The sequence below is a fragment of the Canis lupus genome, chromosome 15 (assembly GCF_003254725.2).
Source record: "Canis lupus dingo isolate Sandy chromosome 15, ASM325472v2, whole genome shotgun sequence".
Classification (NCBI taxonomy): Eukaryota; Metazoa; Chordata; class Mammalia; order Carnivora; family Canidae; genus Canis; species Canis lupus.
Genome location: NC_064257.1, coordinates 54,544,569 through 54,564,656, shown reverse-complemented (window position 1 = coordinate 54,564,656; position 20,088 = coordinate 54,544,569). Strand labels below are relative to the sequence as shown.

Here is a 20,088-nt window from a genome sequence, read left to right as displayed (position 1 = left end):
TATAATTATGAAGCAAGCCTAAACCAAGAAAGAATATAGATTGTATATGTATTTCCATGAAAGATCCCTTAGGTATTTCTGATGAGATGAAGTGTCTGTGTACAGATTATTATAATAAACCATACTACCCAGTTTTTCCCCACAATTGCAATAGTTCACATTTTCAATTATGAAAATCCCAGTGATTTAAGCCAAAGGTAGGAACTGAATGGAAAAGTCAACAAATATTATAAACATAACCATAGCACAGATGCCACTTCACCTCTAAAAAACCATTCTTCTCACTGTTCTGAATACTCTTGTTTCAGTTGCCACAGACAGCAGCATATGAGCTGATAAAATTAGAACTTCAAATTAGGACGACTGCATTTATTTTACAATTTTGGTGATGTTACAATTAATGTCAATAAATATCACCTACAGTATTTATAAGGATACCTTACAAAAGTGTAAGGTAGTGAATGCAAAAAACACACAGAAATGAGGAATAGGAATTATAAAGCTATAAAATGAGATCATAAAGCAAACTGAAGGGGCATATAACCATGGAAGTGTGGAAGATCTTAAGGAATATTAATATGGCTATAATTTCTCCCTCACTACACAATTATGGCTTCTGAATAAATGTGAGATTACTTTTTGTTTAGTCACCAATAGCATCTGAATTAAAAAAACAAATAAGCGTGAAGAAATGGTTTCCAAATGGAATTGGTTAAAACTTCCTAACAAAAATATGAATGCCTATAACCTTGATTGCTTCTTTGATAATCAACTTTATCTGCTGGGAAAAGGGAATGGGCTGCCCTCTGCTTTCAGAAGGTGCCCTACATCTGTCTGCCACCTGACTTGCAGCTACTGATGTCACAGTCACTCCGAGCTCTGCTTCCTGCATTATGCCTTCTGGAATAAGCAACTGCCAGTTGACATAGAAAGGTCTGAATGGGAGAGAAAAGTTTGGGGCAATATTAAAGCTTCCCAGATTTTAGGATTTCCTTTATTTCAGCAGATCTTTATAGGGGTAATTTCTAGGGGGATATTAACAAACAAACTCACAACTATAACAGTGGTGCTACTAACAAACGTATAAATGGTTTATTTTCTTTAGTATTTTCTTTAGAATGAGATTTTACCATGAAATACTAAATGAATTTGAAAATGCATGACAACCCAAGAGTCATCATTCCAGAGAGCTACTATGAGAGGCAAAATATTTTTGCTTTATTTTAGTCATTTATTCACTCTTTTCAGGGTATATAGCACATCAGGTACATAACACATTCAAGCACACGCCTAATATTGCAACTTATACCATGTCCACCATATTGTTTCCATGAATGTATATCCTGTATTTAGACAAATCTAATACTCTGTTTTCCCAATCCCTTGTTTTGGGGGACTTTTTTGTTTGCTTGTTTTTAAGAAATATGTTCTCTGGTTATTAGCAAAGAGAGAGAGAGAGAGAGAGAGAGAGAACAATTACCAACAAGGATGTGGAGTAAAGAAATCATTGTATACTGCTGATGGGAACACAAACTGGTATAACCACTATGGAAAAGAGTATGGAGTTTCCTCAAGAAATTAAGAATAGAACAACCATATGATTCAGTAATCGCACTTCTGGGTATACATCCAAAAGAAACAAAACCACAATCGTGCAGATATCTGTGTTTCCATGTTCCTTGCAACATTATTCCAATAGCCAAAGAATAGAACCAACCTATGTCCATCAATGGATAAATGGATCAAGAAAATGTGGTGTGTTTGTGTGTGTGTATCTATCTATATCTATATCTATATATCTATATCTACATCTATATCATCTATATCTATATAATGGAATATCACTCACTCTTAAAAGAGGGAAATCCTGTCATTTGCAACAGCATGAATGAGCCTGGAGGGCAGAAAAGCAGTAGAAAACTGGTTGTCAGGGGTTTGGGGGTGTGGGAAACAGGGAGAAGTTGGTAGAAAAGTACAAACTTTCAGTTTAAGACGAATAAGGTCCGAATATCCGAATAAAGTCAGGATCTAATGTATAACATGGTGACTACAGTTGATAACACTGTATACCTGAAATTTGCTAAGAGAGTAGAACTTAAATTGTTCTCACCAAATTTTTTTAAAATTAAGATTAACATGTGAGGTGATGATGTGTTTATTAACTTGATGAGGGGATTCCTTTCACAATGTAGACATATACCAAATCATCATGTACATTTTAAATTTCTTACAATTTTGTCAATTATACCTCAATAAAGCTAAAAAAATAATAATAAAGTAACCCCACTGTGGGTGATTGGAAGAAAAATAAAAAGAAATATTCTTTCATCTTCTCCGTACGTGTATACCCGTTAAATTACTCTACTGAGTCCATCATCATTATTCTTGACCAGTGTTCGTATCAGGGAATAAAGAACAAATTTTTTTCTTAGGTCTTTTTTTTTTTTTTCCTTAGATGACATCTTAATGTTATCTTATATACTGATAACAGCTTGTGACTTTCTTAATTAGGAAAGAACAAGTATGAGGGACTGTTTTTTGAAAATACTGAGCAAATCTATAAAATATAATAGACTCAAAAGACATGTCTAGGAAACTGTTTTATGGCAATGTACAAAATAAACATTGTTGAAAGCAAAAAATGATAATTACAATAAAGTAAAATATTTAAATCTATTCGATGCATGAAACTTTAGGCTATTCACACAACATAAAGTGAAAGGCAGATTGATTTTCATCCAGGTTATTTCAGAAAAAGAAATAGCAAACATAAATAATTTGGCTCCTCTGGATAAAGGTCTCTAAAATTTCCAAAATTAACACTCTACAATAATAACATTATTTAGTCTGTTATTTAACCAAATAAATGATCAACATGAGTCCATATTTAAATTTCCCCTGTCAATTGTATTATGGCTACTTTGACTCAGTTTGTGCTAGGCAAATGGGAGAATTTGTTTTTCATTTATTCGATCAATATTAGCTAACACAGAAATTATTTATTTATATGTTTATCATTTATGGAGCACCTTTCATCTGCTGTACTTTATGGAAAATGAAGAAGTGGGATACACTATTCCTGATTTTAAAAGATTTACAGTCCATTAGGGAATAAGAGAAAAACACACAAAGATAGTTTAATTACGGTAAAGAAGCTATCAGATTTAAGTAACAAGTGATAGAGATGAAAGACCTGGATTGAAAAGAAGGCACAAAGTGAGTCAGAGAAGCCATAAAAGGCTCTGATTAGAAGATAAGAGATGGAAATCAAGGATAAATAGCAGGGACAAAGACTCTCTGATGAGAATCAGTTGAATCTGGTCCCAGCAGTAAGTGCTCTGGGCTAGCTGCAATGATGAATCCCTGCGGGAGGACAATATGAGACTATGTTATAAATATGCAATATTTCATTATAACCCTCAAATAATCTGTAAGAAAGTTCCTCTGCCTTTTCCAGCATCTTCCCGGTGTTTTTAACCTGATAGAATCAAATAACTACTGATGCGACCTGGGGAAGCTTAGGTGTCTGACATTTGGAAGGCACTCAATGATTACTAAAGAAGAGATATATTAATGATACCTACTGAGCTGGGACACATGGGTAGCCTTTATGCAAATGAGAAAAAATATCCTTGCATTAGCTGTCCCCAAATGCAGGATAGAGTAGGAACGTTTCCAACAGGCCAGAACATCTTTCAGGGATGATATAGGAGTAGTGTAATGATGACATAAAAGACGAAAGAGGTCACACAGAAGAGTACAGGGATGAAACAGACTCCCTTAAAGTTTCACCTTCAGAAAATGACATCTCTAACTGCAAAGTGAAGTGCTTAGATAGACTAACCACATTTTCAGTTCACAAGTGCTACACTTGTCTCCTGAGTGCTATATGGTAGTCTGTTTCTTAACTCCAGAGCTCTCTTCTGGTGATCTATATGTTCCTGTCATTTAGGTGAACTAAAAAGTCACTGGAAGTAAATGAATTTGACTCTAAAATCTTCTTTTGAATTAATTCCCTAAAAAAATTACACACTAAGAAAATCAATTATTCAAGGGCTACTATATGCTTCTACAAAAAATAACATTCTCATGGCAATTAGATACAAAAACAGGTGTCATAAATTAAATGCAATATTTGGGTGCTTTTATAACACATTATGCTTCCATGAGAAATAAAGGAATAAATATTTTAAGTTATTCTTTCTCTAGCCTGAGATATTCCCTGAAACATTATACTGTGCCCTATCCATTACTAGGCTTTCAATCCAAAGGTTTATTATTTTTTTAAAGATTTTAATTATTCATGAGAGACACACAGAGAGAAGCAGAGACACAGGCAGAGGGAGAAGCAGACTCCCTCCAAGGAGCCTAATGTGGGACTTGATCCCAGGACCCCAGAACTACAACCTAAGCCAAAGGCAGAAGCTCAACCACTGAGCCACCCAGGTGCCCCCCAAAATGTATATTATTAATAAAATATAAGTATCTAAAAAAAAAACACAAAAAACTTGGGTTTTCTTTCTCCCACTTGAAGTATCATTTCATCATGTAGTCTTTCAAAAAGGGCACAAAATCTAATATTCTAAAACATCAAACAGCAAGTAGATTTCATTGAATGTCTTTTAAGAAGCTGAGGGGTAATTACATCACACATCATTCAAAAAATCTGCTAATGTACTAATTAGTAACCTACTAATAAAATTACTACTTTATAGAAGCCTTTGTCCCTGCAGTCCAACTCATCACAGATAGCAGCCACTCCTTCCAACCCCTTTTCTGTTCAAGACAGGAGCCTGCCTGTCATATCTTCTCACACTTCTCTTTTTGCCTTTCCTTGACCTTCCCCCTTGTTACATAATTTTTTTTTAGGGAGCTCTGTTGCCATATCTTATAAAACTTAATTTTCCTCTTTGCTTTTTATGGTTCTCAATCCAAACATCACAATATTAACATAAAAGAGGAAATACAGAATTTCTCCATAGGAAACTAGGAGAAAAATAAACCATGAACATGTAAATATGTTTTAATGTTCATACATATAAGTATACTAGGAAATAAACATTGCTCCAGAATATTCATTGCATACATACTTTTCCCAAATGTTATCCAATTAGTTGTTCAGAGTGAGTATATTAATTCTTTCAAGTCTATAAGTTTCAGTTGGCATTGAGGCTACATTTGAATTGCAAAATTATATAGACACTGAAATCACTAATGTAACACACCTTGGAAGTTGGATATTTCATATTAGAAGAAAGTATGCATTTTTCCTTAGAGTTACTCCTTTTTTTCTTTTAAAGATTTTATTTATTTATTCATGAGAGACAGAGAGAGAGAGGCAAAGACATAAGCAGAGGGAAAAGCAAGCTCCCTGTGAGGAGCTTGATATGGGCTTATTCCCAGGACCCTGGGATCACACCCTAAGCTGAAGGCAGATACTCAGCCTCTGAGCCACCCAGGCATCCACCTTAGAGTTATTCCTTATTTTTCAGTTTCACTATTACTTTCACTATTCTCTAGTTAAAATTTTGATAAATAAAACTATAAAACTGCCTGTAATCTTACCATTGTTGTCTCCTGAATGGATCCAAAACTGTTGATAAAAATGTTGACTACTACATCAACAGGAATGCCTACAAATTAAAAAAAAAATTAAGAATAGATTTAATAGCTATGAAAAACTTGGTCAGAATTTTCATATTTTTATGGTTTATAAACTTGATTTTATACTTTTTCCAATCCACATAGGATGTAAAACTTTAAAACTATTGTCTCAGCATTCCCTGCTCACAGTTGCTATTAACTTATTTTTCTAAATAAGGGATCATAATAAAAATAAAAAATGAGTTAAGTTGTATTTCCTCATGTTACTTATTCAGAAATATTTATCTCTTAAATTGTTGAGACTCTGAGTAAATATGCTTACCTTTAAAGAAATCTTAAATTGAACTATGGCATTTACCTTAAGAAAATGTACAATATTCTTTAAAAGTTTATGTGTTTTAAGTTTTGCATTTTTATAATCATTTCTAATCTTTAAGTAGTAAAGCAGTATTCAATATATTTTAGTTACAATGACTATATTTTGATTTTTAATTTATGAATATGCAAAGTTAACCAGACATAACAGAACCATTATAAAGATTTTTGCCTGACCTGTTGGAAAATAATTTGAAAGTTCATGGAGTGAGAATTAAGGTATAATGTTGCAAATTTCTTTCTTGCTTGCTTTTTTTTTTTTTTTTTTTTTTCATTTTTTATTCGTTGTGGGGCTGCTGGTTAGGCTAACAAAGGGAAAATGTGAATTTAGCCTTTTAGCCACATAACCACTGACTGATGAAAAACAGGTGGTGAATCAATATATGGTAGACATGTGACAACCCAGACCATGGCTGTTGTTGAAAGTAACTGAATAGGTTCTGGTAATGAACAAAAAACCCTGTTTTTACAACATAGTTGTATAACTTCAGTTGACTAGAAACAGCTGCAGACATTTTTTTTCTGTAAAGAAGAAAAAAATATCAAACTTTATAATGTTTCTGATCTACATTAATACCTATCTTCAACCAGCAATAAGGATTACAGTTTTCTAGAGATTTTTTTCATATAGCTTTTCCTAACTCATTAACAGGACAAAAAAGAAAAAAAGAAAAGAAAGAAAGAAAATTTGCACAACTATATAATCTTCTTGTGACTTTTATTGCAAGTATGGTTTTGGTTCTTGAAAGGTGTGATAAATAGTAATATTCTGTTGGAGGAGAAACGATCTATGTTGTAGAAAACACAGTTGCTTTTATTCACAAAGTTAACATGATTTAAAAAACCATATGGCCACCTTTTTCAGCAAAAAAGTAGAGGAAAATTTTTATCAATGTGATATGCTAACAAAAATTTTAAAAGAATGAATACATATCAGAACTATTATTGTCTGTCCCTAATGAGTACATGGCTATTCTACAAATATAACTTTGTCGTCTGTGAATGAAAGCCAGATCTGTGTCCAGAGCTTGAAATTTAAATCACTAAGGTTAGAAATACTAAGTGCTTAGCAAACCTGTGACAGAGGTTAATCTAATTCATAATATACCTATTTTTGTACTTTTAACTGGGAACCGTATGAAACTATTAAAACTAATATTTGGCTTGTCTTTGAATATCTTTGTCACTAAATTGCTCTAAATCTAAGCACATCACAGGACAGTAACACGCCAACTTGACACCTTGTTTTGAATATCACAACTAAACAATTTTATACACATAATTTTTTAAACTGCAAAGATTGAAGATGGGGGGAGTAAGAAACAAACCTTTAAAATTTGGTCTTATCCTGGGATCATAACTGACCAATAGCCTATTCAAGATATTGCTAGTGGAGTTGGCAGGTACTCGGGCAAGGTCCTCTGCTGACTGCTGGCTGTAAGAGAAGAAAACAAAACAAAGGTCTCGTAAGCATTTAGAAATAGCCACCATTAGAAATGGGTAATTTTCCATGGAGAAAAGATGCTTTTTGTGACAAATTCACAACTATAGCATGGCTTTTCCAAACAGAAGTAAATCAAAATAGTAGACATTGTCAGATGCCCAAAAGATAGTTGTCATAAAAAATGAAAAAAATATTTTAGCACTTAATTTTCCAAATTCATGAAACAATGTCCTAAATACTGTTACTTTCTTTTAAATAAAATTGAGCAGACATCTTACTTGTTCAGAAGCAATCTGCAATCAAAATGTAAAAAAGCACAAGGAGAGTGCAGACAATGAGATAAGAGGGGAAAAAAACCTGCAAAAAAATAGTTTTTTAATAATGTATATTAACCTCTGCCTAAATGAAGGAGTATGTGAATACTATAAGAGGATATGGCCAGAGAGACAGTCTAACGATTGATTAAACTATCATGCTGACATTTATAAAGTGGTTTTGCCCAAGAAATAACCAATGAATGTCCTTATTGAGTTCAATATGTTGGGGAGAAGGGGGCGTGGTAAAAGAAGTTTCTCTATTACCAGATCGTTTAAACAAGGAAAATACAGAGCTACAAGATACAATTATCTCTTTTCTCCATATGCCATATTTTTCTATTTTAATTAACCTCAAAGAATGAATTTTGACCAAATTGGTACCGTTTGAAAGAACTTAAAAGCACAAGCAAAAAACACACCTCCTTGGAATCCAGTGAAAAATGTTTTATTGTTTACTGTTTGTTTCAGTTTACCACTCATAAAGTCTTATATAATTATTGTCCTAACACACACACACACACACACACACACACACACAATCCATGACAATCACAAGGAAGTTTAAAATTACTTGGAGTATCCAGCACTATTTTATTCTGTATTGATATGCTGGAAGTGTCAATTTCAAAAGTGGTATTAATTTATATAAAGCAGACTTAGAAGTAATTGCTTTGTTTTGAAAGCTCAGCCCTATCAGGCAAGTCTGTTCTGAGTTAATTATCATACAATCTGCTGATAAGATATGACCACTGGAGGTGAGATGTGACTAATATAAAGAAATTTATAAAAATAAAAAAATACTGTAAACTGATACAATCTTTTCAAGTAGATATCAGAGTCCAAAATATTAAAGGAAAACACGATAATCAGTTAAACCTCCTAAAGATGCAGGAGATTATATGGATTTTTAAAAATTGCTTCTCATGGCCTTATCACAGCTACAGGGACTTGGGGACTGGTAATAAGATTTTCCATTTCATTTCAGGTGAAATTGTAACTTCCCTAGAGCCAACTGTCATCTCTTTTCAAAAGATTGAAAACTCTAAAGAGAATGAGAGTATGTGGGAAAATTGGATGTTAGGATGCAAATTAGTGTTCAAACCCATCTACAAGATTTCTCATTCAGCGGAGGAAAATAGAATTGATTGATTACAAAATACACTTGTACTGGATCAATTAAGGACTGCATTATTGTGTCTCTTGATGTAAAATTCTTTACAGTACATTCCTTCTAAGCAATGAAATAATCAGACAACATAAAAACAATTAACCCTAATTTTGGTGGTAGAGAACTTTCCAGCCTGATCTTTTTCTTCCAGCTGTGGAAGATGTCTCTTTGGCACATGGATTATTTTGAGTTAAAGCCACCTGAAAAAGAGCAAATGTGGGAGAGGCTTTTTCTGAACTCCTATCTGCCTATGGACAGATCCTTCAAAAGAAATTGTCATAAATCACCCTCCTTCCTGTTAGTTTTATCAACTGAAGAAGATGGACTCTTATCACAGGAGAGGACACCCAAACAAACTTTGTCACAAACTATCATACCTCCCATCTATTCTTCTAAAGGCCCACTCATCTTTCCTAAAAATCCCATACTCTCCCTTAAGAGGCACACATGCTCCTCCCCTTTCTTTATTAAGTCACAATATAGGGATCCCTGGGTGGCGCAGCGGTTTGGCGCCTGCCTTTGGCCCAGGGCGCGATCCTGGAGACCCGGGATCGAATCCCACATCAGGTTCCCTGCATGGAGCCTGCTTCTCCCTCTGCCTGTGTCTCTGTCTCTCTCTGTATGACTATCATGAATAAATAAATAAAATCTTAAAAAAAAAAAGTCACAGTATAAGCTCTTAAATCTCACTACTCTTTGGATATTCACTTTTTTTTGCTCTGATGGCCCTGTGAATGTGATATTAAAAATTAATAATTTGTATATTTTTCTCCTGTTAATATGCCTGTTGTCATTTGTTTCATAGACCTAGCTATCGAGGATAGAAGGGAAAAAAATCTTTCCTCTCCTATGGCTGTAAGTTGTGTCAGTCAAACTGACTTTCTAGTCCTCGCACCTCACTACCAAATTGTGTCCTTCTTCCATTTACTGGTTCAGAATAAATCCCCCTTCCTGGAATATTGTAACTTCCACTTATTGTATTAATCTAAACCCAGGCTGTCCTTTAAGATTGCCTTCCTAAAATCCTGCCTCATTCTGTTCTCATTGTGTTCTAGTGAAGACAAACATAAATATACTGTTTGACAATTGTATTATAGCTTTTTTCATATCTGTGTATATATTACCAACTAGACTGAATGCAGACAGCATGATTTTTTTAAGATTTATTTATTTATTTATTTATTTATTTATTCATTCATTCATTCTTGAGAGAGAGAGAAAAAGAGGCAGAGACACAGGCAGAGGGAGAAGCAGGCTCCATGCAAGGTGCCTGACGTGGGACTCAATCCCAGGACTCCAGGATCAGGCCCTGGGCTGAAGGTGGCGCTAAACCGCTGAGCCACCCAGGCTGCCTGACAGCATGATTTTTGTGGGAATCATGGCTTCTATATTTTTGTGATTTCATATACTAGTTGTATAGCATGAAAAACACACTATCTCAAATACATTCCATATCCAGTTCTACTTTTTTTTTAAGATTTATTTATTTATTTTAGAGAGAGAAAGAGAGAGAGCAGGGGGCAGGGGGGGTACACAGGGAGAGCAAGACAGAATCCCAAGCAGGCTCCACGCCGAGTACTGAGCCCAACTTGGGGCTCTCACAACCTTGAGATTAAGGCCTGAGGTGAAATCAAGAGTCAAATGTTCAACCTACTGAGCCACTCAGGCACCCTCTATCTGCTCAGCTCTTCTAAGTTGACTTCAACCTCAGGATGTCTGTGGGCACTAAAGCAGGAGTGGTTCCACACATCACATCCAGGTGAAGAGCATTTATTTCTTCCTGAGGTGTCCTCTTAGAATAACAATTATTTTTGTTGTTCTTTTGTTTTCTTCAGAAGCTTCCCAGCGTTGGCCATTACTCACCCGAGGAGAAAAAAAAATGGCCATCACTGGCAAAGAGAAAAAAGAAAAAAAATCATGATGGCTCAGATCAGTAGTCCAGAGTGAATAATTTAATTATAGTTGAGGAATCAACTATCATGTCCATTACATTCTTTCATTTGATTATCACAAACACTCCCTTGATAAAATAGGAGAGACTATTAACCACCCAGAGAGCTGTTCTTCAGTGGAGAGAAAGAGAAAAATCCTGATTGGTAGAAGAGCATGCAGTAGGTGAGTTAACGGAGCAACAGAGTACATGGTACACACAGAAACTAAGACAGCAAGATGAAGAGAGTATCCTAAGGTGGTAGAGTTAATAATGAAATCTGGTAATCTGGATTCCTAGTTACCATTTCACCACAAACTTGCCATGATGGAAGTGAATATTACCTATTTTATCACCATCCATCCATATAGTGCTTTAGGATATATATATTATATAAATGTGTGTATATATAGATGTGTGTGTGTGTGTAATATATACATTCTGAGTTTCTATTAATTAGTCTTACTAGTTTCAAAAATTATTAGTCCTGGAAAATCTAAATTTGCTCTTTCTATAACTCATCAGAGTACCTCTTCCGTCCAGACATCCCCAAATGTTTTTCATTCTTTCCACAGCTAAAATAATAATAATAAATGAAAATAAAAATAAAACATAACAAAAAATCTTGTTTATTAACAACCATAAAAAAATAATGTTGGTCAACAAAGACTTATTCAAGTTTAAAAAAAAAAGGAATATATCAAATACATTATAGCCTCTTTCTTTTATTCTTATTTGTATCAATATATATTTTCATGTCTGCTATAGTTAACCTGATAGGAGTATCAATTAGTAGTTCACCTTTCTTTATATTAGAAATTCAAAGACATTTTAAAATTTAAGTGAAATCCCATTTAATTCATATTCACATGCATGAAATCAGGGGTTTTTCCTTCCTGAAAACAGTAGGAATAATTTTTTTCGCTCAGTCAATACTAAAAAAAAATTAAATTCATCTCTACATGTTAAAATGTATTTTAACAGTCTAAAAGCTACAGCACTTTCTGCCAGAGAGCTGCAAGAATTTGCATTTTCCTTTGCACTGTGCTATATAGACTTTGTAATTTGGGAAAATGCCTAGTACTATTTACACAAAATAAGCAAGGATAAGAAGAGTTAAATGCATTTGATTAGGTCACACACTGCATATTTCATTGTTAGTCTTTATATTCTGAATCTCAATCCAATATTTTATGCATTTGACTATGTCATTTTGTTTTATTTCAAGAAATCAACAGTTCTATTATTTTTTCAACAGTTCTATTATTATTATAAAACAGAATTTATTCCATAGAAATGTGATATTAATTTAAGAAAATAACTTACTTTAGTCAGGCAAAGTGATCAAATGACTAGAGAAAATAATGTTTTATATCAAAAGCCTTTTTACAACCAGGCTTCTTTTGTTCACTTGCCTAAACTTGAACCGATGTCATTACTAATATGTGAAGTTATGCAAGGAATGTACCAGGCTGTATAGCTGGATGATGTAATGTTTTCCAGCACTAAAGGAAAAATCCAGAAATTTCTTTCCAAGGGGAAACTCAGTTTTCCATTAACTGTAGAGCAGTCTTATTTCTACAGGACCCTTTACTGCACAGTTCCATTTCAAAACGGGTGTGTATGAGCACATGAACTCAACATCTTCTCCCCAATCAGGAATCTGAGTCCAATGGAATGGTTTTGTTTTTATAGAGTGATAAATGCAACAACAACGGTCAAAGTTCTTTGCAGACCTGAAAGCAGTTGTAGTATATGCCAGCATGAGTAATCTGGGTGTGGGAGCTGCAAAGCTTCCAGCCGGACACAAACTAAGGCAAGCACAGAGCAGAATGGAAAGAAAAAGGTACATAAAATGTGTAGGTTGTATTATTTCTCCTCTTTACTCAAAGACAGTGATTCTTTACCTCTTTATAGGTTATAAACAACACTAAGAATCTGGTAAAATCTATCTTCTTCCCTGAAAAATGCACACAAAGTTTACAATGCTGAGGGATCCTGGATCTGAATACCTCAGGTTGTAGGTAGCAACAAATGCTTGTATCCTCATCTAAAATGAGAGGAAAAGAAGAATAAAACAAAGATCAGATATCCTGTCGTGACTGAGAGTAAGCTCAAAAAGACACACTGAGAGTGGGTCAAAGGGACACAGAAGCCAAGGAAAAGATTTCCCAGATGCTCAAATCTGAGAGATTTAAGCAATTAAATAAACTCATACTGGGTTATACTCTAAACTATACCATAAAAACCATGAGTCCATATGGATGCAAATAAATGATTAAATAAATAAACAAGTGGAGGAGAAGAGACAATTCTTCCTTGCAGAAATCCAAATAATTTGAATTTCAAATAGATCCCCTATTCTTAATTGGTGGAGCATAACTCTGCACTCCTTAGTCCATGCGCTGTGCACAGTGACTTCCTTCCAAAGAGTAGGCTATGGGAAGGGGGAAGAGAGTGACTTTCAGCAGAGAAACCTGACAATACTACCCTAGCCAGATGATCAAGGTTAACCTCAATAGTGTTGTCATGTTGATTTTATGTACCCTTAATAAAATGTGATGAGAATGGCATTGAATCCTGTGACCTTCCTCCCCAAAACACATAACTCTAGTCTAATCCTGAGAGAAACATCAGACAAATCCCAGTCGAGTGACATTTTACAAAATACCTGGCTAGTACTCCTTAAAACTGTCACGGTCATGTAAAAAAAGGAAGGTCTGAGAAACTGCCGCAGCCAACAGGAGCCTAAGGAGACATGAAGCCTAGATGTAATATAATATGCTGAATGGGATCCTGGAACAGAAAAAGGACATTGGGTAAAAACTAAGGAAACCTGAGTAAAGCATGGACTTTAGTTAATAACAGTGTATCAACACTTGTAAACACATGTATCCTACTAATGTAAAATGTTAATAATAGAAGAAACTAGTGGCAGAGTATTTATGAACTATATTTTGGTAGATTTGCTGTATATCTAAAGCTGTTCTAAAATAAAAAGTTTATTTGAGGGGGAAAAAAAAGAGCAGAAGGCCAAAGACCTTAACAGATACCTCACCAAAGAAGACATAAAGATGGCAAATAAGCATACGGAAAGATGCTCCACATCATATGTCTCAGGAAATGCAAATTAAAGCAACAATGAAATACCATTAAATACCTATCACAATGGCCAAAATCTACAACACTGATACCACCAAATGCAAATGAAGATATGGAACAATAGGAACTCTGAATCATTTCTAGTGGGAATGAGAAATGGTGTAGCCACTTTGAAAGGCAGGGTGGCAATTTCCTACAAAACTAAACACACTGAGGACAGCTGGGTGGCTCAGTGGTTGAGCGTCTGCCTTCGGCTCAGATCATGATCCTGGGGTCCTGAGATCGAGTCCCACATTGGGCTCCCCGCAGGGAGTCTGCTTCTCCCTCTTACTGTGTCTCTGCCTCTCTCTCTCAAGAATAAATAAATAAAATCTTTAAAAAAAAACAAAACAACTAAACATACTCTTTCCATATGATCCAGCAATCTGGCTCCTCAGTATTTACCCAAAGGATATAAAAACTTAATGTCTACACAAACAAACCTGCACACAAATATTTATAACAGCTTTATTCATAATTGCCAAACTTGGAAGCAACCAAGAGGTCTTGTAGTGGATGAATGGATAAATAAATTGTGGTACATCTAGACAACGGAATATTATTTGGCACTAAAAATAAATGACCCACCAAGCCATGAAAAGATATAGAGGAACCAGAAATACATATTATTAAATGAAATAAGACAATATGAAAAGGCTACTATGTGATGACTACAGCTATAGGACACTGTGGAAAAGGGCAAAACTATGGAGAGAGTAAAAATGTCAGGATGTGAGAGGATGAATCAGCAAGCACAGAGGATTTTTAAAGCAGTGGAAATACTCTTCTAGATAATCAGATAGACATACACAGACAAACACTTTATATATTCAGGTAACAAATTAAGTCAGTAGTTATATATGAATCCAGATAACTGCAAGGTTATTATAGAGGGTTTTTATTTGTTTTTTATTTTCCTAATTACAGTATAACTTGTTATTACCTCTCTTGACAGCTTCTATATTTATTTTCCATTCTGTTTTCAGAGATTAAACTGTGAACAGAAGGTTTATGAATACAGTGAGTGATACCTTTTACATGATTAGTTGAGTTTAATTAGTTTATATTTATTTGAAAAGAATGTGTTTATGGGTATAGGTGCATCTGTGTGGCAGGGTCTACTGTGTTATTAACAGGCCAAAAATTGGAATTAAGAACAGTGTTTCACAGCAACCGTTTTATTTATCCCTCAGTTGGGCTTAAGGAACTGTCGGATCCTGTGGAAACATTTTCAAATCTCGTCTACCTTCAATTATGCAATTACATCATCCGTTGCTCAAAGAAAAACATTTTTAACAAAGTAGAAACATCTATCTGCAGAGATGTTGGATTCTGGATACCAGCAACTTCCCAATCTCATCAAAGGCTGTGTGTTTTTTTGTTTGTTTTGTTTTTTTTTTTTTGTTTTCTTTTAACTTGCTATCACATGTGAGATTACTCATCCTATGAATCCTACAAGGATCTTCAACTGTCATGGTATGTTTCTCAAATAGTATAAAACATGACACATTCTCACTACTTCTTATTGGTTTACTAATTTGACACAAACCTCATAATATAAGGAAGCAAACTCAAACCTCAAAACGTTCACCACGCAATTACTTTCCATACTATGCAGAAAGAGTACTACACCCTGGCCTCACAAATACAAATCCATAATAATACCTCTTCCTCTGCTACTACTGCAACTACAACTGCACTTATCCTCTCGCCATATCCCATACAGAGCATAAATGTAAAATGTTTCCCTTCTGGCCTAAGAGAAATGGTGATAAGATGGATCCCACACTCACACACACACACACAGACAGTGAAGTTAAGTGTGGGTATAAGTGAAGAAACACTTGTCTACTAGTAAAGAAACTGGCATTCCAGGCCCAGACAGACTATAAGATTACTACATCATACTGGGCACTTTCCTCTCTGAGCCTCAGCATTCTCACCTTTAAATCAAAGGTCGATATAAAGTGACCTCTAAGATCCCATTCGGTTGCTAATCTGGTTCTACTTGTTGCGGATGCTAAGGTGCCACATCCTCCCCATCCTCCCTTTGGAACTGAGGCTCCCTCCAGGAACGCTGTCTGCTTAAGGCTCTGAGCTGGGTCACTCTAGAATAACCTTCAGCTGAAGGAAGGTGTCTTGCCCCAGAGGCAACACATTCCCAAACACTTTGATATGGGGACACAAAAGCATTCAAGTCTCTTCCTATTGACTGAGACAACTTTGAAAGACCATCCCAGCTTCAGAGCTCCCTGCAGCATCAGACCGATGCCTCAGCATTGCACCTGTAATACAACTGCATTGCTCCTGTGTTTGAACCTGCTTCTTCCTTCCCAAGAAGTGTTGTTCCAAAGCAGTCTTTTTCTGCATGGAAATCTTTATCTCATAGTCTGTCTTAGAGAGAACTCAACCTACAACATCAAGTAAATAATACAATTTTTTAAAGAACAACAGAAACATAATCATCACTCAATTATCTATAATGTTAAATATCTCCCTGGCTTCAGTCATTCGTTGAATTCATTTAACAAAGCTTTTGAGCATTTTCTGTATGCCATGCATGGTACCATGTGCTGGTTATGCACTTAAGAATCAAACCCGGGATCCCTGGGTGGCTCAGGGGTTTAGCACCGCCTTCGGCCAAGGGCATGATCCTGGAGTCCTGGCATCAAGTCCCACATCAGTCTCCTTGCAGGGATCATGTTTCTCCCTCTGCCTGTGTCTCTGCCTCTCTCTCTCTCTCTATCTCTCTCTCTCTCTGTGTGTATGTGTGTGTGTCTCATGAATAAATAAATAAAATCTTTAAAAAAAGGAATCAAACCCAAATGTTGGTTATTCTGATGTAAAAGTATTTTAAAGTGTGGGTTCAGATGGATTTGTCTAGAGATTCTCAGCTTTGCTGTGCACTAAATTTGCCTGAGAAACTGCAAACTACTGATGCCTCATCCCACGCCAGATTTAATTAGTTTGGGATGAAGTCCAAGCATCAGGATTTTAAAAGATCCTCAAATGGTTCTAATAGTCAAATGAATCACTTGTTTAAAAAGAGAGGTTGCAGTGAAAGAATATGGAATTAAAAACTGAGGAAGTCCAACATTTAATGAGCAGATGGAGGAAGATAAACCAACAATTAAGACAAACTGTCTTAAGAATAAATTGCCTAAGAGGAAGAAGGAAATCCAGAAGTATGTGGTGGCCCCAGAACTTGAGAGAGACTATTTCATGGAAGGGCTGGTTAATGGGACCAAATGCCACTGAGAGGTTAAGGTGAAGAATGAATCCCTCCATGGGAGTTAGCAAAAAGGAGAGCTGTTTTTCAGCTGAGAGACACGGGAGCCAGACTGGAGTGGGCGGAGTATATTGAGAGGTAGGGTAGGAAATGGAGGAAGGGCAAGCATCCTTTGAAGGCTTTGACTAGGAATGACTTCAGCAAAATGGAACAGGAAGGTCTGGACCCACTTTCCCCTCATGACATACCAACTTGGCAGCAATGCACAGATCAATTCCCTTTGTCAGAGATCCAAAAGCTAGTCAAGGCCTCTACACCCAAGCAGGTGCAATGAAATTAGTAGGAAAAGTGGAGGTACCTTCTTTTTTTTTTTTTTTTTTGGAGGTACCTTCTTGCCACCCTAGCACAGCAAAGCATAATGTAATACTATCCAGAGGTGTCCTCAGCTCTCAGCTTCTCCCCGAGGAGGGGGAGAGTCAGACCTCACATCTCATATGATGCTATCCGGATGCTATCCAAGGGACCAGCTCCTATCTTGCCCATCTGGGGCAATGATGGGACCCAACGCACACGCTAGTCCCTGGGGACTACCCAGAACAAAGCAGCTGTTCGAGCACATGGCACTTACCACAGCTCTACCCCACCACCTTGCTGCACAGCGAGTAGGCTAGAAACCCAGCTCTTCCCTGTATCTGCACTCCCAGAGTCACTGCATTCACAGCAGCTACAATACAGAAACAACCTAAATGCCCACTGACAGATGAATAGACTAAAAAACTGTGGTATATACATACAATCAAGTATTATCCAGCCTTTAACGAGAAGGAAACCCTGCAACACGCAACAAGGGTGAGCCTGGAGGACATTAGGCTAAGTGCAATAAGCTGCTCACAGAAGCATAAACACTGCATGATTCCACCTATGTGGCGTATCTGGAGGAGTCACACTCAGAGAAGCAAAGAAGAAAATGCTAGTTGGCTGCAGTGAGAAGAAATGGGGAGTTGCTAATCAAACGGTAAAATTTCAGTTATGCAAGATGAGTAAGTTCTAGAGATCTGCTCTTCAACGCTGTGTCTATACTTAATAATACTGTATTACACCCAAATATCTGTTAAGAGGGCTACATGTCCTTACCACAATAAAATGAAAAAAGAAAAATTTAAACACAATTTAAATTTCCAGAGACAACCCTACAAATAGAAAATCTATACCGGATGTATACATACAATAAGTTTTGAATGAGTTATTGCTCAACTTAACATAAGAAAAAAGTAAAAAATCAGTTTCCTTTGTTTTAAGTGAATCGAATGGCTGATTATTGACTTATTTGTGCAGCTATTGTTTGGAAGTCAGAGAAAGGATAGCCTGTTCAATAAACGTGCTGCATTAAGTGGATATGTCTTTTTTTTTTTTTTTTTTACAGATTTTATTTATTTATTCATGATAGACACAGAGAGAAAGAGAGAGGCAGAGACACAGGCAGAGGGAGAAGCAGGCTCCATGCAGGGAACCCCATGTGGGACTCTGTATTCCCAGAGTCACTGCATTCACAGCAGCTGCAATACAGAAACAACCTAAATGCCCACTGACAGATGAATAGACTAAAAAACTGTATACTTGATTGTATGTATATACCAAAGGGCAGGCCAAAGGCAGCCGCTAAACCGCTGAGCCACCCAGGGATCCCCTGGATATGCCTTTTTTAAAAATGAGTCTTAGGACACCTGGGTGGCTCAATGGTTAAGCGTCTGCCTTTGGGTCAGGGTGTGATCCTGGAGTCCTGGGATCGAGTCCCACATCGGGCTCCCTGAATGGAGCCTGCTTCTCCCTCTGTGTCTCTGCCTGCCTCTCTCTTTCTCTCTCATGAACAAATTAATAAAATCTTTTAAAAAAATGACTCTTGACCCTACCCCACATGATACACAGAAATAAACTGAAGGAGATTAGGCAACTAAATGTAAAATATAGAACAACAAAGCTCTCAGAAAACAACAACAACAACAAAATAGACTATTTTCAAGACCTTGGAACAAAGAAAAATTTTTTAAAAACTCAAATGCATTAACAATAATAAATCAGAGCTCATTCAAAATAAGTACTTCGATTCATCAAAAGACACCATTAAGAAAATGAAAATGCATGAGAAAGGTTAGAGATTTGTAGTACATGCATTTGACAAAGAATCCTATCTAGAATGTATGAAGAACTTCCACCTACCAATAAGAAAAAGAAAAACAAATTTTTTAAGTGGGCAAATACTTGAAATGGCACTTTGCAAAGGAGGATAGCCAAAAATTCCACACATGTATGAAAAGATGCTCAATGATGTTAATCATCAGGGAAATGGAAATTATAATCACACTGCAGTATCATTATACCTACATGAGACGGCTAAAATTCAAGTTGATGCTAATAGTATCAACTTTGGGCATGAATGTGGAGCAGCTGGAACTCTCATCCATTCATGATGGAGCATAAGCAGAAAACCATCCATATCTTCCCAAGTTCAATATACACGTACCCTCTGATACAGAAATTTTACTCTTCGGTATATGCTTATGTCCACCAAATGCACGTCTAAAAATGTGCATAACACACCTTTAATAAACCCAAATAGCAATGACCCCAAACTGGAAGCACTATGAATGTTCATCAACAGTAATAACAGGAATGTTCAAACTTTACCTGAACTTCTGGAACACTGGGACATTAGGAAATATCTCCACCCATTAGCATCCGGGAAGTGCCTTACTGCAAAGATCCTGTCCCCAGATGCCCTGGTAAGACTCATGGTTAACCCCTTGTTTACTTAGGACAGGACCAGAAACCCTCCAAACTCCCCCTTTTCCTTGCAGAAATGAGTACCTGAACTGTCTGTCC

The 20,088-nt window shown here is 36.1% G+C and overlaps 1 protein-coding gene across 4 annotated transcripts in view; it reads right to left on the bottom strand.

Moving 5' to 3' along the window:
- Positions 1-20,088, bottom strand: part of GLRB (glycine receptor beta) — a 92,927-nt gene that overhangs the window by 47,145 nt on the left and 25,694 nt on the right. For all 4 annotated transcript variants that reach the window (XM_025438808.3, XM_049094312.1, XM_025438811.3 and 1 more), the window contains 2 exons: positions 7,308-7,414; positions 5,566-5,633 (listed from right to left, as the gene is read on the bottom strand). In XM_025438808.3, the coding sequence (XP_025294593.1) occupies positions 5,566-5,633; positions 7,308-7,414 (175 nt within the window). The remainder of the gene's footprint in view (positions 1-5,565; positions 5,634-7,307; positions 7,415-20,088) is intronic.